General features: G+C 52.2%; 1 protein-coding gene across 2 annotated transcripts; it reads right to left on the reverse strand.

Moving 5' to 3' along the window:
- Positions 1-1,222: 1,222 nt before the first annotated feature.
- On the reverse strand, positions 1,223-23,193 carry LOC121274949 (zinc finger protein 729-like). Of its 2 annotated transcripts, XM_041182323.1 has the most exons (4): positions 22,993-23,193; positions 17,892-18,524; positions 2,580-5,883; positions 1,223-2,399 (listed from the first exon to the last, which is right to left on the reverse strand). In XM_041182323.1, exons 1-4 carry the CDS (start codon positions 23,040-23,042, stop codon positions 1,641-1,643), a joined length of 4,746 nt encoding a protein of 1,581 aa, XP_041038257.1. In that variant the 5' UTR covers positions 23,043-23,193; the 3' UTR covers positions 1,223-1,640. The 2 variants fall into 2 exon arrangements, with proteins under 2 accessions (XP_041038257.1, XP_041038256.1); XM_041182322.1 differs by having other exon boundaries at positions 1,223-5,883.
- Between the last annotated feature and the right edge of the window lie 442 nt (positions 23,194-23,635).

The raw sequence follows: 23,635 nt of genomic DNA on the forward strand, positions 1-23,635 counted from the left end.
TGCTGAGGGAGCGCCGCACTGTGGGAGGGTCAGCACTGAGGGAGCGCCGCACTGTGGGAGGGTCAGCGCTGAGGGAGTGCCGCGCTGTCGGAGGATCAGTGCTGAGGGAGCGCCGCGCTGTCGGAGGGTCAGTGCTGAGGGAGCGCCTCGCTGTCGGAGGGTCAGTACTGAGGGAGTGCTGGGCTGTAGGAGGGTCAGTACTGAGGGAGTGCCGCACTGTAGGAGGGTCAGTACTGAGGGAGTGCTGGGCTGTAGGAGGGTCAGTACTGAGGGAATGCCTCAGTCGGAGAACCAGGACTGAGAGAGCACCGCACTGTCAGAGGGTCAGTACTGAGGGAGTGCTGCACCGTCAGAGGGTCAGTACTGAGGGAGTGCCGCACTGTCGGAGGGTAACTACTGAAGGAGTACTGCACAATCGGAGGGTCACTACTGAGGGAGTGCCGCACTGTTGGAGATGTCGTCTTTCAGGGAATCTTTAAAATCTGGTCCCGTGGGGTGGGTTCCCCTGGGTGAACTGCAGTCAAAAATTCTCCCACACCTGATATTATGCAAACGTAATATTACCGGAGAGTTGGTGAGGGATCTTGCTATTCACAAATCAGCTGCCCTATTACCAATGTACCATCAATTAACCCAATGACTGTAAAGAGCTTTGAGAATGTCTGAAGAGGCAGGGCAGGTACAGCACGGGGTTAGATACAGAGTAAATCTCCCTCTACACTGTCCCCATCAACACTCCCAGGACAGGTACAGCACGGGGTCAGATACAGAGTAAATCTCCCTCTACACTGTCCCCATCAACACTCCCAGGACAGGTACAGCACGGGGTTAGATACAGAGTAAAACACCCTCTACACTGTCCCCATCAAACACTCCCAGGACAGGTACAGCACGGGGTCAGATACCGAGTAAATCTCCCTCTACACTGTCCCCATCAAACACTCCCAGGACAGGTACAGCACGGGGTTAGATACAGAGTAAATCTCCCTCTACACAGTCCCCATCAATCACTCCCAGGACAGGTACAGCACGGGGTTAGATACAGAGTAAATCTCCCTCTACACCGTCCCCATCAAACACTCCCAGGACAGGTACAGCACGGGGTTAGATGCAGAGTAAATCTCCCTCTACACCGTCCCCATCAAACACTCCCAGGACAGGTACAGCACGGGGTTAGATGCAGAGTAAAGATCCCTCTACACTGACCCATCAATCACTCCCAGGACAGGTACAGCACGGGGTTAGATACAGAGTAAATCACCCTCTACACCGTCCCCATCAAACACTCCCAGGACAGGTACAGCACGGGGTTAGATGCAGAGTAAAGCTCCCTCTCTCTTCCTGTCTGGGGTTTTTCCCCAAACAGGAACATCATGATTCAGACTCAAATCTCCCCCCCCACCCTTGTTTTGCTCCCCATCCCCACAGTTCTCCCATTGTCTTTGTACCGGAGAGGGCTGGTCCCAATGTGCATTCCAGAGATGAGGCTCATAGTCTTTTAGCGGAGAGCAGGTGGCGGGCCAATTCACTGCCAGCTCTTCCTGTTCCCTTCCGGGGTTCGGAGAGACGGTTACGCATGGGCTCCCGGCCCTTTACCGGGGTCCCACTGAGTCCAGACTAAATCGACGCCGCGTGTTCCATCAGCGAGCAGCTTTCACGTGGGAGTACTGGTGACGCCGGAGATTGTCCAGCCGATTGTAGCTGCGGGCACAGACATCACAGCGAAAGGGCTTGTTCCCGGTGTGGATGGTCTGGTGAGCTTTCAGAGCCGAGTGGAGGGCGAAGGTCTTCTGGCAGGCCGAGCATCGGTAGGGCTTCTCGCGAGGGGAGGGGGCCGGGGAGGGAGAAAGGGCCAGAGGCTCCGGCCCATGGGCCCGGTGCCCATGGGCCTGCAGGGGCCCCGGGTCGGGCAGGAGCTCTGGGGCCTCCTGCTCGCCCAGGGCCAGCTCCTCGAAGGCCTGCTCGTGTTTGAAGGGCGGCTGCCAGATGTGGAGGAGCTGGTGCGCGTGGAGAGATGACAGAGCCTCGAAGCTGGCCTCGCACCGCCCACACTTGTAGCGGGCCGGGGATTGGGTCTCTGCGCCCCCGTGGCTGAGCTGGTGCGCGTGGAGCGATGACAAAGCCTCGAAGGTCTCCTCGCACTGGTCACACTTGTACCGGGCCGGGGATTGAGTCTCCGCTCCGTGGCTGAGCTGGTGTTCGGTCAGCGAGGAAGAGTCCTCGAAGCTCTGGTCACAGAGGTCACAGCGGAAGGGCTTCTCCCAGTTGTGAAGGAGCTGGTGGGTCCGCAGCGAGGATGGGGTGTCAAAGGTCTCCTCGCACTGGTCACACTTGTACCGGGCCGGGGATTGAGTCTCCGCTCCGTGGCTGAGCTGGTGTTCGGTCAGCGAGGAAGAGTCCTCGAAGCTCTGGTCACAGAGGTCACAGCGGAAGGGCTTCTCCCAGTTGTGAAGGAGCTGGTGCTCCCCCAGCGAGGATGGGGTGTCGAAGGTCTCCTCGCACTGGTCACACTTGTACCGGGCCGGGGATTGAGTCTCCGCTCCGTGGCTGAGCTGGTGTTCGGTCAGCGAGGAAGAGTCCTCGAAGCTCTGGTCACAGAGGTCACAGCGGAAGGGCTTCTCCCAGTTGTGAAGGAGCTGGTGGGTCTGCAGCGAGAAAGCGTCGGTGAGGCTCTCGCCGCACACACTGCACTCGAACAGCCGGTCGGACGGCAAAGGGGCGACCAGGGGGAGGCCGCTGCCAGGGGCTTCCCGGCCCCCGAGAGGGGTGGTCGGGGGGGAGGAAGAGGAAGGGGATGAGGCGCTGGCCATCGCGGGTTCCTCCACCGACCATTTGAAGGGCTGGCTGCACCGATGCTCCGTCAGGGAGGCCGCGTTGGCAAAGGTCTCACCGCAGGCCTCACACTTGTATCCCCCCCGGGCGCCATGTCCCGCCCGGTGGGCTCTCAGAGAGGCCGAGGAGATGAAGCTGTCGCCGCAGACGGTGCAGCGGAACGGCCGGTCCCCCAGGTGCACCCGCTGATGCCGGCGCAGGTTGTCCAGCCGGTTGTAGCTCTTTGGACAGACGTCACACTTGAAGCAGCGGTCCCTGGGCCGGGTGGAGAGGCGGGACCCCCGCGGGATCGGGGGTGGCAGGGGCTGGTTCAGCCGCTCGCCGCTCACCGACCAGCGGAAGGCTCGCTGATCCCCGGGGCTAGGGCACCGGTGTTTCCTCAGCGAGATGGCCTGGCTGAAGCCTTTGCCACAAAGCAGGCACCGGAAGGGCTTGGCGCCCACGTTCCTGCAGTGGTGGGCGGAGAGCGCCAAGGGGCTCTCAAAGCTTTGGCCGCAGCCACTGCATTTGAGGCTACGCTCTGCATGGGTCACCTGGTGAGCTTCAAGGGAGGGGGAATCATTGAAGATCTCTCCACACACAGAACATTGGTAGGAGGGCTCAGTGTGGATGGGTTGATGAGCTTCAAGTGAAGATGAATCATTGAAGATCTCCCCACACACAGAACATTGGTAGGAGGGCTCAGTGTGGATGGGTTGATGGGCTTCGAGTGAAGATGAATCATTGAAGATCTCCCCACACACAGAACATTGGTAGGAGGGCTCAGTGTGGATGGGTTGATGAGCTTCGAGTGAAGATGAATCATTGAAGATCTCCCCACACACAGAACATTGGTAGGAGGGCTCAGTGTGGATGGGTTGATGGGCTTCGAGTGAAGATGAATCATTGAAGATCTCCCCACACACAGAACATTGGTAGGAGGGCTCAGTGTGGATGGTTCTGTGATCCTGAAGGGCAGCCCTGCTGTTGAAGATCTCTCCGCACTCCAGGCACTCGCAGGATCGCTCCAGGTGGAAGGGCCGGTGTGCCTGGAGAGCACAGGCGTCTCCGAATGCCTGGCCGCACACCTCGCACTCGAAGCGTGTGGCCACATGGATGACCTGGTCGGGCGGCGAGGAGGGTGGCGTGGCAGTGACGACGGTGGGCTCCTCCCCGCCGGGGGGCGGCAGCACCCCTCCTCCTGGGCACCGATGCTCGGCCAGGGAGGTTGGGCGGGCAAAGGTCTCGCCGCAGCCGTGGCACTTGTAGCTGTGGCCCGCCCGGTGGGCGCGCAGCAGAGCCGAGGAGATGAAGCTGTCGCCGCAGACGGTGCAGCGGAACGGCCGGTCCCCCAGGTGCACCCGCTGGTGCCGGCGCAGGTTGTCCAGCCGGTTGTAGCTCTTGGGGCAGACGTGGCAACGGTAAGACTTCTGGCCAGTGTGGATGGCCTGGTGTGCGCGGAGCGAGGTGGCTTTGGTGAAGCTGCGGCCACACACGGTGCAGCCGAAGGGCCTCTCGCCTGTGTGCACGTAGCCATGAACCAGCAGGTCGGACGACTGCTTGAAGGACTTGCCGCAGATGTTGCACCGGTGGACCTGCCTCTTGGTGTGAATCAGCCGGTGCGTCTGGACAGCAGACAGATCGGCAAAGGTCATCCCACAGACCTCACATCGATAGGCGGCCTCGGCGTGAGCCAGCTGGTGTGTCTGAAGCTCAGACGGGTCGGGAAAGAGTTCCCCGCAGACCTCACATCGGTAGGGGGTCTCGGTGTGAGTTAGTAGGTGCGTCTGGAGGACAGACGGCTCCGTGAACGTCTCTCCACAGACGTCGCATCGATAGGGGGTCTCGGTGTGAGTTAGTCGGTGCGTCTGGAGGCCAGACGGCTCCGTGAACGTCTCTCCACAGACGTCGCATCGATAGGGGGCCTCGGTGTGAGTTAGTCGGTGCGTCTGGAGGCCAGACGGCTCCGTGAACGTCTCTCCACAGACGTCGCATCGATAGGGGGTCTCGGTGTGAGTTAGTCGGTGCGTCTGGAGGGCAGACGGCTCCGCGAACGTCTCTCCGCAGACGTCACATCGATCAGGGGTCTCGGTGTGAGTCGGTCGGTGCGTCTGGAGGGCAGACGGCTCCGCGAACGTCTCTCCGCAGACGTCACACCGATAGGGGGTCTCGGTGTGAGTCAGTCGGTGCGTCTGGAGGGCAGACGGCTCCGCAAACGTCTCTCCGCAGACGTCGCAACGGAACCGCGTCTCGACGTGAACGACCGGGTCCGTCTGAAGGGCGGGCGAGTCGGCCTCCAGCTTGGCCGGGGCCACCCACCCGCCCACTTGGTGCCCGGGCTGGAGCCTGGTGGGCAGCGGCCGCTTGGCCTTCCTCCGGCCCCTGGCCCCCCATCGCAGCTCAGCCGCGGCCCCCTGGTGACTGCGCTGGTGCCTCCGGAGATTGTCCAGCCGGTTGTAGCTGCTGCCGCAGGTCTGGCAGCGGTATGGCTTGTCACCGGTGTGGATAGACTGGTGGGCCAGCAGCGAGGAGGACATGCCGAAGCCCTTTTGGCACACGGGGCACTTGAAGGGCTTCTCGCCGGTGTGGCTGGCCTGGTGTGCCAGGAAGGTGGAGAAGAGGTTGAAGGATTTTTGGCAGAGGAGACACTGCAGGGCCTTGCGGGCTCTGGTGTGGCTTCGCTGGTGCCTCTTGAGGTTCTCCGAGCGGTTGTAGCTCTTGCCGCACTCTCCGCAGCGGTAAGGCCGCTCGCCGGTGTGCAGGCACTGGTGCAGGGCCAGTTTGGCCGAGCGGGTGAAGCCACGGCCGCAGACGCTGCACTTGAAGGGCTTCTCGGTCGAGTGGACGCGCTGGTGGGCTAGCAGGCAGGAGGAGTCGGTGAAACCCTTGCCGCAGACGGGGCACTTGAACGGCCGCTCGATCAGGTGGGTGCGCTGGTGCCTCCGCAGGTTGTCCAGCCGGTTGTAGGATCGGCCGCAGGTCTCGCACTTGAAGGGCTTATCGCCGGTGTGGATGCACTGGTGAACGATCAGCTTACTCGACAGAGCAAACCTCTTCCCACAAACTTCACATCTGTGTTCAGGATACACAAAGAGAGAGAGAGAGAGAGAGGCAAAGGTTAGTGGGGCTGAGATGCAGCAAGTGACATTTGCACCTCACAAACACTAGGCAATAAACACTATATAAACGGAGAGAGGTTGCAGAACTCTCCAGGTGCAGAGGGACCTGGGTGTCCTGGTACGTGAATTATGTTAAAGTACGTACCCCGGTGCAGCAAGTGATTCAGAAGGCAAATGGAATCTCATCATTTACTCCGAGGGGAAGGGGATGTAAAAGTTAGGGAAGTTTCCCTACAGTTGTACAGGGCCGCGGTGAGAGCACACCTGGAGCACTGGGAACCGTTTTGGTCTCCTTATTGGAAAAAGGTATAACTGTGTTGAAGCAGTTCAGAGAAGTTTCGCTCGACTAATACCTGAGGTGAGGAAAGGTTGAGCAGGTTGGGCCCTGTACCCATTGGAGTTTAGAAGAATGAGAGGTGATCTTACTGAAACAGATCAGATCCTGAGGGTGGACGGGGTGGAGGCTGAGGGGATGTTTACCCCCCTCATGGGGGTATCTAGAACGAGGGGGAGGGGGGCACAGTTTCAGAAGAGGGGGTGTCCTGTTGAAGACGGAGATGAGGAGGGATTTCTTCTCTCAGAAGGTAGTCAGTCTGTGGAATTCTCCCCCTCCCCCGCGACTCCCCCACCCAGAGAGAGCAGTGGGGGTCGGGGTGTTGAATATATCCGAGGCTGAGTTAGACAGGTTTCTGATCGACAGGGGAGGCGGCGAGGGTTATGGAGGGACAGACAGGAGAGCGGAGCTGAGACCACAATCAGATCAGTCACCATCTTAGCGAATGGGGGAGTAGCTCAAAGGGCTGAATGTTCTCCTCCTGATCCTAAGTCCTGTGTTCCTAACAAGAGAGAATCTAACCATCTCCCCTTTACGTTCACAGAATTACAGAATGGTGACAGCACAGAAGGCAGCCATTCAGCCCATCATGTCTACACCAGCTCTCTGAATGAGCAATTCCCTCAGCGGCACTCCCCCACCTTCTCCCTGTAATCCTGCACATTCTTCCCCTTCAGATAGCAATCCCACTCCCTTTTAAACACCTCGATTGAACCTGCTTCTCAGGCAGCACATTCCAGAATCTCAGGCTCTGTACAGCACAGGAGGCTGCCATTCAGCCCATCGGATCTGCACTGGCTCTCTGTAAGAGCATTCCACCTAGTCCCACTCCCCTGCCTTATCTCTGTAACCTTGCACATTCTCTCTTTTCAGGTAACAATCCAATTCTCTTTTAAATACCTCGTTCGAACCTGCCTTCACCCCCCTCTCAGGAAGTTTGTTCCAGACTCCAACCAGCCTCGGGGTGAAATATTTTATCCTCACATCCCATTCACTCCTTTTGCCCATTATTTTGAATCTGTTCCCTCTCGTTCTTGATGTCCTCTTGAATGGGAACAGTTTCTCACTATTTACCCTTTCCATACCCCTCAGGATCTTGAATACCTCTGTCAAGTCTCCTCTCCGCCTCATTATCTCCAAGGAAAACAGTCCCAACCTCTCCAGTTTTCCTCATAGCTCCAGTTCTTCATCCCGGGAATCATTCTTGTGAATCTCCTCTGTACTCTCTCCAATGCCTTCACATCCTTCCTCAAGTATGGAGCCCAGAACTGGAGGCAGTACTCCAGATGTGAACTAACTAATGTTTTATCCAAGTTCAACATGACCTCCTTACTCTTGTACTCAACACCCCTGTGAATAAAGCCCAAGATACTATTTGCTTTGTTAACTGCTCTCTCAACAGGCCCTGTTCACCTTCAATGACTTAAGTGCATCTACGCAGAAGTCCCTCTGTTCCTGCACCTCCTCTAGAGTTTCTTCCTTTATTTTATGTTGTCTCTCCATATTCCTGCCAAAATGAATCAGTTCACAATTTTCTGCGTTGAACTTCATCTGCCGCTTGTCTGCCCAAAAGAAGAAAGAAACTAGCCGCTCATTTTAATCCCACTTTCCAGTCCCTGGTCCATCGCCTGGCAGGTTAAAGCACTTCAGGAGCAGATCCAGGGAGATTCTCATTGAGTTGAGAGTTTCAGCCTCAAACACCAATTCAGACAGTGAATTCCAGACACCCACCACCCTCTGGGTGAACAGGTTTTTCCCCATGTCCCCCTCTACTCTTTCTACCAATCCCCTTAAACCTGTGCCCCCTGGTAACTGGCCCCTTAGCTAGGGGGAAACAAGCATTTACTGACTCTCCTATCTGGGCCCCTCATAATCAGGTCACCCCTCTCAGTCTTCCCAAGGAAAACAACCCCAGCCTATCCAATCTCTCCTCGTAGCTGCAATTGTCAAACGCTGGCAACACCTTTGTAAATCTCCTCTGGGCTCTCTCCAGAGTAATTCTGTCCTTCCTGTAATGTGGTGACCAGAACTGGACACAGAATTCCAGCTGTGGCCTGACCAGCGGTTTATACAGTTCCAACATTACATTCCTGCTTTTGTATTCAGTACCTCGTCCAATAAAGGAAACCGTTCCTTACACTTTCTTGACCACCTTGTCCACCTGTCCTGCCACCTTCAGGGACCTGTGGACATGCACTCCAAGGTCTCTCAGTTCCTCAACCCCTCTCAATACCCTCCCGTTTATTGAGTATTCCTTTGCTTTATTTGCCCCCCTCGCATGCATGACCTCACACTTTCCTGGATAGAATTCCATTTGCCACTTCTCCACCCACTCAGCCAAACCACTGATATCATTCTGGAGTCGACAGCTATCCTCTTCACTATCCACTACACGGCCAATTGCCTCCCACGTTTAAATCCAAATCATTAATACATACAACACACAGTAAGGAGCCCAACACTGAGCCCTGTGGAACACCACTGGAAACTGTTTTCCATCTGCAAAAACATCCATTGACCATTACCCTTTGTTTCCTGCCATGGATCCAACTCACCACCTTCTCCTGCAGGCTCGAGGGGCTGAATGGCCTATTCCTGCTCCTCAGTCGTATGTTTGTATCTCACTTTCCTGACCAGCCTGCCATGTGGGACCTTGTCGAACGCCTCACTGAAATCCATGTAGACAACATCCACGGCACTGCCCACATCAATCCTCCTTGTTACTTATTCAAAAAATTTGATTTAAGTTAGTAAGACACGACCTTCCCCTCACAAAACCGTGTTGACTATCCCTGATCAATCTGTGCCTCTCTAAGTGACAGTTTATCCTGTCTCTCAGGATTGTTTCCAATAATTTGCCAACCACTGAAGTCAGACTGACCGGCCTATAATTTTCTGGCCTATCCATCGAACCCTTTTTAAATAACGGTATAATGTTCGGAGACCTCCAGTCCTCTGGGACCTCACCTGTATCTAGTGAGGATTGGAAAGTGACCCTCAGCGCATCCGCTATTTCCTCCCTGGTTCCTTCAACAGCCTGGGATACAATCCATCCAGCCCAGGTGATTTATCCACCTTCAAGGGTGCCAATCCCTCCGGTACTTCCTCTCTCACTTTGCTTCTTGTATCTAATATTTCACAGAATCACAGAGGGCAGTAGAGGCCCTTCAGCCCATCAAGTCTACCAACCCGTGAGAAACACCTGACCTACCTCCCTAATCCCATTGACCAGCACTTGGCCCATAGCCTTGAATGTTTATGAGGTGCCAAGTGCTCATCCAGGTGCTTTTTAAAGGATGTGAGGCAACCCGTCTCCACCACCCTCCCAGGCAGCGCATTCCAGACCCTCCCCACCCTCTGGGTAAAAAAGCTTCTCCTCACATCCCCCCTAAACCTCCTGCCCCTCACCTGGAACTTGTGTCCCCCTCATGACTAACCCTCCAACTAAAGGGAACAGCTGCTCCCTATCCACACTGTCCACGCCCCACATAATAGAAACAAGGAGGAGGAGGCCATTCGAGCCTGCTCCGCCATTCATCATGATCATGGCTGATCATCCAACTCAATAGCCTGCTTCCGCTTTCTCCCCATACCCTTTGATCCCTTTTTTCCCAAGAAATCTTATACACCTCGATCAGGTCGCCCCTCAGTCTTCTCTGCTCCACAACAACAATCCAAGTCTATCCAAACTCTCCATAATTTAAATGTTTCATCCCAGGAAACATCCTGGTGAATCTCCTCTGCACCCCCTCCAGGTCAATCACATCCTTCCTATAATGTGGTGACCAGAACTGCACACAGTACCCCAGCTGTGGCCTCACCAAGGTTCTGTACAACTCCAACCCTGGCAGCATTCCGTAGGGATCGTTCCCTCCGGGACACCCTGGTCCACTCCTCCAAAACCCCCTACTCCTCTTCCCCCACCTATGGCACCACCCCATGCCCACGCAAAAGATGCAACACCTGCTCCTTCACTTCCTCTCTCCTCACCGTCCAAGGGCCCAAACACTCCTTTCAAGTGAAGCAGCATTTCACTTGCATTTCCCCCAACTTAGTCTACTGCATTCGTTGCTCCCAATGCGGTCTCCTCTTCATTGGAGAGACCAAACGTAAACTGGGTGACCGCTTTGCAGAACACCTGCGGTCTGTCTGTACGAATGACCCAAACCTCCCTGTCGCTTGCCATTTTAACACTCCACCCTGCTCTCATGCCCACATGTCTGTCCTTGACTTGCTGCATTGTTCCAGTGAAGCCCAACACAAACGGGAGGAACAGCACCTCATCTTCCGACTAGGCACTTTACAGCCTTCCGGACTGAATATTGAATTCAACAACTTTAGATCTTGAACTCCCTCCTCCATCCCCACCCCCTTTCTGTTTCTTGCCCCTTCCTTTTGTTTTTTCCAATAATTTATATAGATTTTTCTTTTCCCACCTATTTCCATTATTTTTAAATCTTTTATGCCCCCCCCACACCCACTAGAGCTGTACCTTGAGTGCCCTACCATCCATTCTTAATTAGCACATTCGTTTAGATAATATCACCAACTTCAACACCTGTGTTCTTTTCTTCTCTTGTCTGTGACATCTTTTGACGATCTGCTCCTATCATTGCTTGTTTGTCCCTACAACCACACCACCACCCTCCACTTCTCTCCCCCAACCCCGCCCCACCCCTCCAACCCCACCCCCCAACCCCACCTTAAACCAGCGTATATTTCACCCCTCTCCTTGTAAAGAAAAATCAGTTTTGTTGAAGGGTCATGAGGACTCGAAACGTCAACTCTTTTCTTCTCCACCGATGCTGCCAGACCTGCTGAGTTTTTCCAGGTAATTCTGTTTTTGTTTTATGACCTCCCTACTTTTGTAATCTATGCCTCAATTGATAAAGGCAAGTGTCCCATATGCCTTTTTCACCACCCCACTAACATGCCCCTCCGCCTTCAGCGATCTATGGACACACACGCCAAGGTCCCTTTGTTCCTCAGAACTTCCTAGTGTCATGCCGTTCATTGAATACTTCCTTGTCAAATTACTCCTTCCAAAGTGTATCACCTCACACTTTTCAGGGTTAAATTCTATCTGCCACTTATCTGCCCATTTGACCATCCCGTCTATATCTTCCTGCAGCCCAAGACGCTCAACCTCACTGTTAACCACCCGGCCAATCTTTGTGTCATCCGCAAACTTACTAATCCTACCCCCCACATAGTCATCTGTGTCGTTTACATAAATGACGAATAATAGGGGACCCAGCACAGATCCCTGTGGTACACCACTGGACACTGGCTTCCAGTCACTAAAGCATCCTTCTGTCATCACCCTCTGCCTCCTACATCTAAACCAATTTTGAATCCACCTTATCAAATTACCCTGTATTCATGGGGCATTTGCCTCCTTTATAAGTCTCCCATGTGGGACCTTGTCAAAGGCTTTGCTGAAATCCATATAAACTACATCAACTGCACTACCCTCATCTACACACCTGATCACCTCATCAAAAAATTCAATCCAATTTGTTAGGCATGATCTCCCTCTGACAAAGCCATGCTGACTATCCCTGATCAAACCTTGCCTCTCCAAGTGGAGATAGATTCTCTCCTTCTGAATTTTCTCCAATAGTTTCCCTACCACTGATGTGAGACTCACTGGTCTATAGTTCCCTGGATTACCTCTAAAACCCTTCTTAAATAGCGGAGCCACATTAGCTGTTCTCCAGTCCTCTAGCATCTCCCCCGTGGCCAGAGAAGAATTAAAAATTTGGGTCAGAGCCCCTGTGATCTCCTCCCTTGCCTCCCTCAGCAGTCTGGGACACAAATCACTGGAGCTGGGGATTTGTCCACTTTTAAGCCTGCCAACACCTCCAATACCTTGTCACTCCCCATATCAATTTGCTCAAGAACTTCGCAGTCTCTCTCCCAGAGTTCCATATCTTCATCCTCATTCTCTTGGGTGAAGACGGATGTGAAGTATTCATTCAACACTCTAGCGATGTCCTCTGGCTCCACCCATAGATTACCCCCTTGGTCCCTAATGGGCCCTACTCTTTCCCTGGTTATCCTCTTCCCACTGATATACTTATAGAATACCTTGGGATTTTCCCTACTTTTACCAGCCAGAGCTTTCTCATATCCCTACTTTGCTCTCCTAATTGCTTTCTTAAGCTGCACCCTGCCCTTTCTGTATCCACTAATGCCTCCACTGATTTGCTTCCCTTGTACCTGCTAAAAGCCTCTCTTTTCATTCTCACCATATCCTGAATATCTCTGGTCATCCATGGTTCTCTGGCCTTGTTGCTCCTTCCTATCACCCTAGAGGGAACATGTTGAACCTCTACCCTCCCCATTTCCTTTTTGAACACCCCCCACTGCTCCTCTGTAGATTTCCCCACAAGTAGCTGTTTCCAGTCTACCTTGGCCAGATCCTGCCTTATTTTACTAAAATCCACTCTCCCCCCAATCCAAAACATTTTTTTGCAAATTATCTATTTCTTTGTCCATAACAAGCTTAAACTGTACCATTTTGTGGTCGCTATTGCTAAAATGCTCCCCCACCACCACATCAGCCACCTGCCCGGCTTCATCCCCCAGAATTAGGTCCAGCAATGCACCTTCCCTTGTTGGACCCTCTACATATTGACCTAAAAAGTTCTCCTGTACACATTTCAAGAAATCCACTCCATCCAAGCCCTTAACACAATGCCTATCCCAATTAATGTTGGGAAAGTTGAAATCACCTAATATATAATCACCCTATTGTTATTGTTATTGTTTTTACACACCTCCGCAAAATGTGCACATATTTGCTCCTCAATTTCCCACTGAGGGTCTATAATAAACACTAACAATATGGTCACTATTAGCTGTATTATGGTCACTATCTCCAAAATAGCCCCCTACTGCTACTTCATCCACTTGCCCAGCTTCATTTCCTAAGACTAAATCTAGAATTGTGCCCCCTCTTGTTGGACTTGTTATGTGTTGGCTAAAAAAGGTTCTCTTGAGAGCAGTTCAAGAATTTTATGCCTTCTGTGCCCTTCACGCTGAGCCCTGTAAGAATTTTGTTATGTCTCAATGAGTTTGCCTCTCATTCCTCTAAATGCTAGAGAATACAGTCTGCTCAATCTCTCCTCATAAGGCAATCCCACCATCCCACAAATCAGTCTGGTGAACCTTCACTGTACAGTCTCTATGGCCAGTATACCCTTTCTTAGGTAAGGAAACCAAAACTGTGCACAATACTCCAGGTGTGGTCTCACCAAGGCCCTACACAACTGCAGTTAGGCATCTTTACTCCTGTACTGAAATCTCATGAAGTCCAACATACCATTTGCCTTCCTGATTGATTTAGCTTTCAGTGACTCATGAACAAGGACACCCAGGTCCATTTGGACATCAACATTTCCTGACCTCCCACCATTTAAGAAATACGCTGCCTGTCTGTTTTTCCTACCAAAGTGGGTAACTTCACATTTTTCCACATTATATTCCATCTGCCAGCAAACTTGGAAATATTACATTTGGTGCCCATATCCAAATCATTGATATAGATTGTGAATAGCTGGGGCCCAAGCACTGATCCTGATGGTAACCCCACTAGTCACAGCCTGGCCAACCTGAGATTGACCCGATTATCCCTACTCTCTGTTCCCTGTTCGTTACCCAATCCTCAATCCATGCCAGTATATTGCCCCAATCCCATGTGCTCTAATTTGCTGAGTAACATCTTATGTGGGACCTTATCGAAAGCTTTCTGAAAATCTAAATATACCACATCTACTGGCTCCCCCTTATCTATCCTGCTAGTTACATTCTCAAACTCCAACAGGTTTGCTAAACATGATTTCCCTTTCATAAACTCATGTTTGACTCTGCCTAATCCCACCATTATTTGTTAAGTGTCCTGTTATCACATCCTTGATTATAGAGTCTAGCATTTTCCCCACTACTGGTGTCAGACTAACAGGTCTGTAACTCCCCATTTTCTCTCTCCCTCCTTTCTTAAAGAGCGGGATTACATTTCCCACCTTCCAATCTACAGGATTTTGAAAGATGACCATCAATGCAACTACTATCATTAACCACCTCTTTCAACACTCTGCGATGTCAATCATTGGGTGCAGGGGATATATCTACTTTCAATCCCATTAATTTCTCCAGTGGTACTTTTTTTACTCACACTAATTTCTTTCAGTTCCTCATTCTCACACTAGCCCCTCGGTTCTCTGCTATGATTAGGAGGTTTTTGTGTCTTCCTCAGTGAAGATAGAATCAGCCCTACTCCTCCTTTAACCACCCTTTTACTATTTATATGCCCATACAAGATTTTGGGATTCCTTTATATGTTAACTGCCAGTCTCTTTTCATACTCCCTCTTTGCTTCTCTTATTTGCTTTTTCACCTCCCCTCTGAACTTTCTACATTATGCCTGGTTGTCAACTGTATTTTCTATCTGGCATCTGTCATGTGCACGCGTTTTCTTCTTTATCCTAATTCAATAGCATGGCCATCGCTGAATCCCCCACTATCTACATCTTGGGGGTTACCATTGACCAGAAACTGAACTGGGACCAGCCACATAAATACTGTGGCTACAAGAGCAGGTCACAGGCTGGGAATTCTGTGGAGAGTAAGTCACCTCCTGACTCCCCATAACCTGTGCACCATCTACAAAGGAGTGTGATGGAATACTCTCCACTTGCCTGGATGAGTTCAACTCCAACAACACTCAAGAAGCTCAACACCATCCAGGACAAAGCAGCCCCGCTTGATCGGCACCCCATCCACAAACATTCACTCCCTCCACCACCGACGCACAGTAGCAGCAGCGTGTGTACCACCTACAAGATGCACTGCAGGAATTCACCAAGGCTCCTTCGACAGCACCTTCCAAACCCACGACCACTACCATCTAGAAGGACAAGGGCAGCAGACACATGGGAACACCACCACCTGGAAGTTCCCCTCCAAGCCCCACACCATCCTGACTTGGAAATATATCGGCCGTTCCTTCATTGTTGCTGGGTCAAAATCCTGGAACTCCCTCCCTAACAGCACCGTGGGTGTACCTACACCACACGGACAAAATCCTGGAACTCCCTCCTTAACAGCACGGTGGGTGTACCTACACCACACAGACAAAATCCTGGAACTCCCTCCCTAACAGCGCTATGGATGTACCTACACCACACGGACAAAATCCTGGAACTCCCTCCCTAACAGCGCCGTGGGTGTACCTACACCACACGGACAAAATCCTGGAACTCCCTCCCTAACAGCGCTGTGGGTGTACCTACACCACACAGACAAAATCCTGGAACTCCCTCCCTAACAGCGCTGTGGGTGTACCTACACCACAAGGACTGCAGTGGTTCAAGAAGGCAGCTCACCACCACCTTCTCAAGGGCAATTAGGGATGGGCAATAAATGCCAGCCTACCCAGCGATGCCCGCATCCCGTGAAAGAATAAAAACAAACTTACCTATAGAAACATTTACATATTTGAGTTTAATCTCATTCTATTTTCTCTCTCTTTATCACTTTTGGTCATCCTTTGCTGGTTTCTCTACCCTCAGCCTTACTACTCTTCTTGACAATATTATACATTTCTCTTCTTCATCTTGACCTCTTTAGCCAGCCACTGATAGAACTCTTTCCTGCGGAGTTTTTATTTCTCAATTCAATGTACACTCATTGAAATAAATGCTTTAGAACTCTCAATGTTCATCGTTGCTTATTGATCATCATACTTTTCAATTTAATTTCCCAATCTTAGTGAATTCACCCATCATGCCGGTGTCATTAGCTTTATCGAAGTTTAATACTCTATTTTAGACTTAACTACATCACTCTTGAACTCACATTTCAATCTGTGATCGCTCTTCCCTATAGGCTCAGATTACAAACTAACCCTGCCTCAGTGCACAAGCTAAGCTGTTTCCCTGACGCATTGTTGCCAGTGCACTCGATGAACTGGTCCACCAGACGACCTCTGCCAGGTTATATCTCTGCAGCGAGTATGAAAATGAAAGCTCCCCATGCCCCTGGCAATGACTTTATTACAAACTCCACTAATTTCTTGCTGAATGCTCTTTCCAACATGACAGCTACTGTTGGGGCGGGGGGGGGTCTATAACCAAAACCCACCAGCCTTTTCTACCCTTTGCTCTCCAGCTTACCTGATTTTACTTCCTGTTCTTCTGAGCCAAGATCCTTGTTTACTAATGCCCTTTACTGTCAGGCAACCCCACCTCCCTGCGCCCCAACACACCACCAGCCACCCCCACCCCACAACACTCCTTTTCCATTCTGCCTGTCACTTTGACACGTCAAGTATCTCAAAATATTCAGCTTCCAGCCGCCTTGTAACCACGGCTACGTAGATTGAACGCCACTACCTCTCTCTCTTTGTGCCATTAATCTGCCTGGCTCATCATGAATCCTTTGTGCATTCAGATAGAGCATCTTCAATACTTTATTTTAAATCTGCTAAGACCAACCAGTAATTAGGAAACCTAATAGAAGCTTATCATTCATTGTGAGGAGCAAGTGAATACAGGCGTGGGGAGGTTATGCTTCAGTTGTACGGGGCACTGGTGAGACCACATCTGGAGTATTGTGGACAGTGCTGGTCTCCTTATTTAAGGAAGGATGTAAATGCTTTGGGAGCAGTTCAGAGAAGGTTTACCAGACTAATACGAGGAATGGGAGGGCTGTTTTATGAGGGAAGGTCGGACAGGTTAGGCTTGTATCCACTGGAGTTTGGAAGAGTGAGAGGCCACTTGATTGAAACCTTTAAGATCCTGAGGGGTCTTGGACAGAGGGGATGTGGAGATGATGTTTCCTCTTGTGGGAGAATCTAGAACGAGGGGAGGTCACAGTTTAAAAATAAGGGGTCGCCCATTTAGGACAGAGGAGGGGAAATGTTTTCTCTCAGAGGGTGGTGAGCCTTTGGAACTCTCTCCCTCAACAGGCGGTGGAAGCAGAGACTTTGAATGTTTTTAAGGCCAAGCGAGATAGATTCTGGATTAACAAGGAGGTAAAAGGTTATCGGTTGGGGGGGGGGGGAATGTGGGGTTGAGGGGACAATCAGATCAGCCACTATCTTGTTGAATGGGGGAGCAGGGCTCGAGGGGCCGAATGGCCTGCTCCTGCTCCTTCTGTCGACAGGGTCTTTCTTCCTGATATGTTATCACCCTTAAGCTGTCGCACTCTGCTTTCTTCATCCTAAACACTGCATTGCACCGTGGCCTTACCTGTCTCAATTTAATATTCTCTCATTCTCTAAACTTCCTCCCCGCTTTTCTATCTGGGCCCCAGCTCGAGCGGAGGGCAAAGGCCGGCACAGAGCTGATGGGACAAAGTAGCAGGCTTCGCTGCTGTTGTACCCACTGTAACTCTGTTGTGCCCTCTCCGAAGGGGGTGCTCACGCTGAAATCCATTTGCCCAGTTTGGCTCACCTACCACACTAACACCTCCTCGTGGTTCTGGGCTTGTGTCCATGCCCAGAGAAACCCCCCCCCCCGGCTACCACCACCCCCCCACCCCCACTACCACCGCACACCCCCCAATCTCTAACTGCCTCGCCTCACCCCCGACCCCACCCTGCTCGCCGTGCCCTGCCTCACCTGAAAGGCCTCTCTCCGGTGTGCGTCCGCTGGTGATCGGACAGCTTCGAGGACTGGGCAAAGCCCTTGCCGCAGATGTCACACTTGAAGGGTTTCTGGAGGGGGCGAGAGCACTGGTGCACCAGGAAGGAGGAGAGGCGCTGGAAAGTCTTGTGGCAGACGCTGCACTGGCAGGGTTTGTCCTGGCCGAGCAGGCACTGGTGCTTGAAGAAGTCGCCCGCCTGGCTGAAAGCCTCCTTGCAGACGGAGCACTGGAAGAGCCGGTCCTTGGTGTGCGAGCGGCGGTGCGCCCTCAGCTCTGTGGCAGTCAGGAAAGTGCGCTGGCACAGCGGGCACTGGAAGGAGGGAGCAGGGCCGTCCCGCGGAGGGCTCGAGGGCTCGTGGCTCTCTCGCACGTGACCCTCCAGTTCCTGCGCACTGCCAAAGGCCCGGTGGCACACGGTACACACCAGGGGCTTCACCTCCGGCACCAAGTCCTCCTGCTGCCCGAGGTCCACCGGTAATCGCAGCCCCTCCTCCACGGGGATCCCTGGGGGCAGAACGCCAGGTCTGGGCTCCTCCTCCTCCTGGGCAAAAATGGCAGCTTCACGTGGCTCCTGGGCTGATGCCTCGTTCTCAGTCTCCTCTTCTTTACTGCCAAATTAAAGAGAAAATACATGAAGAGATCCTGGTCTCAGGCACAAAAAAGAAACCCATTTAACAAAAACCCCCCTCTCTTCGAGCCTGTTACACAAGAACAGGAGAGGCCCATTCAGCCCCTTCTCGAGCCTGTTACACAGGAACAGGAGGATCCCATTCAGCCCCTTCTCGAGCCTGTTACACAGGAACAGGAGGATCCCATTCAGCCCCTCGAGCCTGTTACACAGGAACAGGAGGAGGCCCCATTCAGCCCCTTCTCGAGCATGTTACACAGAACAGGAGGATCCCATTCAGCCCCTTCTCGAGCATGTTACACAGAACAGGAGGATCCCATTCAGCCCCTCAAGCCTGTTACACAGGAATAGGAGGATCCCATTCAGCCCCCTCTTGAACCTCTTACACAGGAACAAGAGGAGGCCCATTCAGCCCCTCTCGAGCCTGTTACACAGGAACACCGTGTTAAACAGCATTCCTGGCATCATACTGGTAAGTCTCCTGCGCTCGCTCTCCACGGCCTTGACATCCTTCTTGCAATAGGAGGGGCTTTTTTTTCCATGGGAAGTGGGTGTCACTGGCTAGGCCAGTATTTATTGCCCATCCCTAAATGCCCTTGTTCAGGCATTTAAGAGTCAACCGCATAGCTGTAGGGTCTGGAGTCACCTGTAGGGCCAGAACGGGTAAGGACGGCAGGTTTCCCTCCCTAAAGGGACGTGAGTGAACCCAATGAATCTTTACGACGCTCGATGATAGTTTTACGGTCCCCGTTACCCAGACTGGCTTTCAACTCCTGATTTTATTCATCGGATTTAAATCCCACCAGCGGCCGGGGGTGGGGATCGAACCCAGGTCCCCAGAGCAATAATACAAAATACTGCAGATGCTGGAAATCTGCAACAAAAACAAAAAAATTGCTGGAAAAACTCAGCAGGTCTGACAGCATCCGTGGAGAGAGAAACGAGACAGCTAACGTTTCGAGTCCGTATGACTCTTCATCAGAGCTAAAGCGAAGTAAAAATGTGGCAAAATATATACTGATTAAGGGGGGGGGTTGTGAAGCTGGGTAGAGGGTCAGCGATCGGTGGAGGCAAATAAGAGATGGCAAAAGATGTGAAAAAGGCGAAAGGGGTGTTAACGGTGGTGGTCCTGGGTAAGGAAGGTGCTGACGGGGACATGCTCCTGGTCCAGCCATTATCACATTCTGCTTTCCACTCTTTATTGTACCTTCTACCCAGCATCACCAGTTCCACCCCACCTCTTAAATCAGTATATATTTCACCACATTCCTACTTCCCTTTAGCTCTGTAGAGGAGTCAGGCCTGCTGAGTTTTTCCAGCAGTTTTTTTTGATTTTCTCCCCTGGGTGTCTGGAAAACTAGTCCAGTGACTATACCACTAGGGCCACTGCCTACCCTGAACTGGGCACCATACTCCAGCTGTGACCTCGCCGGGGTTTTTTTTTAAAAAAGAGATTCATAGAACCTTCTTGCTTTCGTGGTTTGCCTCTCTATTAGAAGCTGAAGATCCTACTCACTTCATGAGCAACCTTCTCCACTTCCTGCACTGTCAGCCATTTGTGTACATACACCTGGTCTCTCTCTGTTCCTACACCCCATTTGGTTCATTTTGTCCCTCCTGAGGTTTCCTACTAAACTGCGCCACTTCCACCTTTCTGTATGTTAAATTTTCCCCAGTGTCTCTCTCTGTCCTCCAGAAGCTGTTGCTTCCTCCTCATTGTTCACAAAGGGGTTTGGGTTTCAGTAGCTCCATTATGGAGTGGCACAGCACAGGAGGCCATACCCCCTCCGGGGAGATGGGGAGGGAGTGGGAGTAACTCGTGCAGCCACGATGGGCTGAATGGCCTCCTCCTGCAGCTATAAGCGTGTCTCCGATTAGGGTCTCCTTTGCTGATATCAGGCTGCCGATGTGTACTTCCAGCTCTATCCCTCTATCAGGAAGTTGCAATCCTCCAGTCCCCTGGCACCACATCCCCACCCCCACGCAAATCGAACTCTGACAGGAAGTTTATCCTCCATAACTCCCCCATCCCTCAATGACTGCAGCCACATCCCACCCAGGAGGGTTTACCTCACTGCCCGAGGAAACACAACTCAGGCAGGTGTTAATACGGAGGCCTGTAGGTGAGGTGAACAGAATAGACAGGTCCGGGGGGGGGGTGAGCCGCCACTTTAACCGATGGCTCCTTTCACTACCAAATCTGGAGCCAATCATTGTAAATACTGACTCCAGAGCGTGGTCCCTTTAAGTACTGACTCTGGGGGCTGCGGTCCCTTTAAGTGCCAATTGCGGGGGGGTGCCACGGCTCCTTTAAGTGCTGACTCCAGGGGTCACTGTCCCTTTAAAAACTGACTTCTGGGGTCACTGTTCCTTTAAATGCTGGGGGCCACTGTCCCTTTAAATACCAACTCTAGGGACCGCAGTCGCTTTAAATACTGGCTCTAGGGACATGGTCCCTTTAAATCCTGACGTTGAGGGGAGGGGTGCAACTTGATATATCCTAACCCAGGGTAGGGAAGGGTGGGGGTGCCAAGTAATAGATACTAACCCCTAGGGGGAGGGTACAATCTAATAAATACTAACCCTGGGGATTTGCAATCTAATAAATACTAACCCTGGGGGTTTGCAATCTAATAAACACTAACCCTGGGGGTTTGCAATCTAATAAACACTAACCCTGGGGGTTTGCAATCTAATAAACACTAACCCTGGGGGTTTGCAATCTAATAAACACTAACCCTGGGGATTTGCAATCTAATAAATACTAACCCTGGGGATTTGCAATGTAATAAATACTAACCCTGGGGATTTGCAATGTAATAAATACTAACCCTGTGGGGGTTTGCAATCTAATAAACACTAACCCTGGGGGTTTGCAATCTAATAAACACTAACCCTGGGGGTTTGCAATCTAATAAACACTAACCCTGGGGGTTTGCAATCTAATAAACACTAACCCTGGGGGTTTGCAATCTAATAAACACTAACCCTGGGGGTTTGCAATCTAATAAACACTAACCCTGGGGGTTTGCAATCTAATAAACACTAACCCTGGGGGTTTGCAATCTAATAAACACTAACCCTGGGGGTTTGCAATCTAATAAACACTAACCCTGGGGGTTTGCAATCTAATAAACACTAACCCTGGGGGTTTGCAATCTAATAAATACTAACCCTGGGGGTTTGCAATCTAATAAACACTAACCCTGGGGGTTTGCAATCTAATAAATACTAACCCTGGGGGTTTGCAATCTAATAAATACTAACCCTGAGAGGGGTGTGCAATAAATACTAACCCTGAGAGGGGTGTGCAATCTAATAAACACTAACCCTGAGAGGGGTGTGCAATAAATACTAACCCTGAGAGGGGTGTGCAATAAATACTAACCCTGAGAGGGGTGTGCAATAAATACTAACCGTGAGAGGGGTGTGCAATAAATACTAACTCTGGGGGTTTGCAATCCAATAAATACTAACTCTGGGTGGTGCAACGTGCAATCCAATAAATACTACCCCTGGGGGTGTTTGTAATCTAATAAATACTAACCCTGGGAGGGGTGTGAAATAAATACTAACCCTGGGGGGGGGTGTGAAATAAATACTAAGCCTGGGGTTTGCAATCCAATAAAAACCAACCCTGGGGTGGGGGAGCAATCTAATAAATTCTAACTGTGGGCTGGGGATTTACAATCTAATCAATACTAACCTGGGGGTTTGCGACATAATAAGTACTAATCCTGTGGGGTGAGGTGGGTGCAATCTGATCAATACTAACCCTGGGGTTTGCAGTCTGATGAATGCAGACTCTGGATGGAGACAAGGGGTGGGTGGCTGTTAAGAACTTTGGTTTCCCCCTCGTCCTCAGGATTTACCCCCTCTGCCCCCTCTTCTTTTTTATTACTCACATTCTGGGAGGTTGGAGGGCGTGCAATGTAATAAGTACCTGGGGTTTGCAAACTGATGAATGCAGAGGGGTGGGTGCAGAGGAGGGGGTGAAGAACTTTAGTTCCCCCCGCCCCCCCCCCCCCAGGATTTACCCCCTCTGTCTGCCCCCTCCTCTGTTTCTATTACTCACAGTATGGGATGTTGGAGGGTGTGCAATGTAATCAATACCTGGGGTTTGCAATCTGATGAATGCAGACTCTGGGTGGAATGGGGAGGGTGGGTGGGTGGGTGGTGAAAAACTTTAGTTTCCCCCCCCACCCCTCGCCCCCAGGATTCACCCCCCGCTGTCTGCCCCCTCCTCTGTTTCTATAACCCACAGAATGGGGGGGGGGGGGTGGTTGGAGGGTGTGTAATGTAATCAATACCTGGGGTTTGCAAACTGATGAATGCAGAGGGGTGGGTGCAGAGGAGGGGGTGAAGAACTTTAGTTTCCCCGCCCCCCCCCCCCCCCCCCCTAGGATTTACCCCCTCTGTCTGCCCCCTCCTCTGTTTCCATTACTCACATTCTGGGGGGGGCCTCCCAGGCCCAGCCCTCCAGCTCCACTCGATGCATCGGTGTCCTTGTGCTGCAATCTCCGGCGGGTGCAAGGCTGTGGTTCGTTGGGCCTGGGCGGCGGGGCCAGGCTGGATATCAGGCTGTGGGGAAGGTGTGGGGTGGGGTGGTGGGGGGGGTGGTGGAGAAGGAGGCGGCCGCCCCTACATTCTTGGCATTTTCTCTCCTGCTCCCGGGGTCCCTGGCGCAGCTCCTTCCCAGGGTGCAGCGCGGCCGGAGGCAGGGGGGCGGGGCCACGGGCCCCCGGCGCCGCGCCTGCGCCCGGCCGCCCCGCCGGCTGCCCGCCCGGGGCGCTTTCCCGAGCGCGGGGCAGCCTGGGTAGGGGACCTCTCCATGGCTCCCCCGCCCAGCCGCAAACCCGTCCAGCCTCCAAAGCCTCCCAGCCCGAAAAGTGGCGGTGGCTTTGAGTACAGGGCGAACGATACCTTTGCTGCAATGGGTGGAGGGTGGGAGGGGGGGGGGAGGTGGCGATGTGCTAGCAATTACACAGAGCTAATAATACAAAGGCCTGGGCTAAATCTCCACGGGGTGGGGAGGAACTTGGGGTTCAAATCACCCCGCGCCTCCGCAGTTGGTGGATCCACCCGATCTCC

Source organism: Carcharodon carcharias (assembly GCF_017639515.1).
Source record: "Carcharodon carcharias isolate sCarCar2 chromosome 39 unlocalized genomic scaffold, sCarCar2.pri SUPER_39_unloc_2, whole genome shotgun sequence".
Lineage (NCBI taxonomy): Eukaryota > Metazoa > Chordata > Chondrichthyes > Lamniformes > Lamnidae > Carcharodon > Carcharodon carcharias.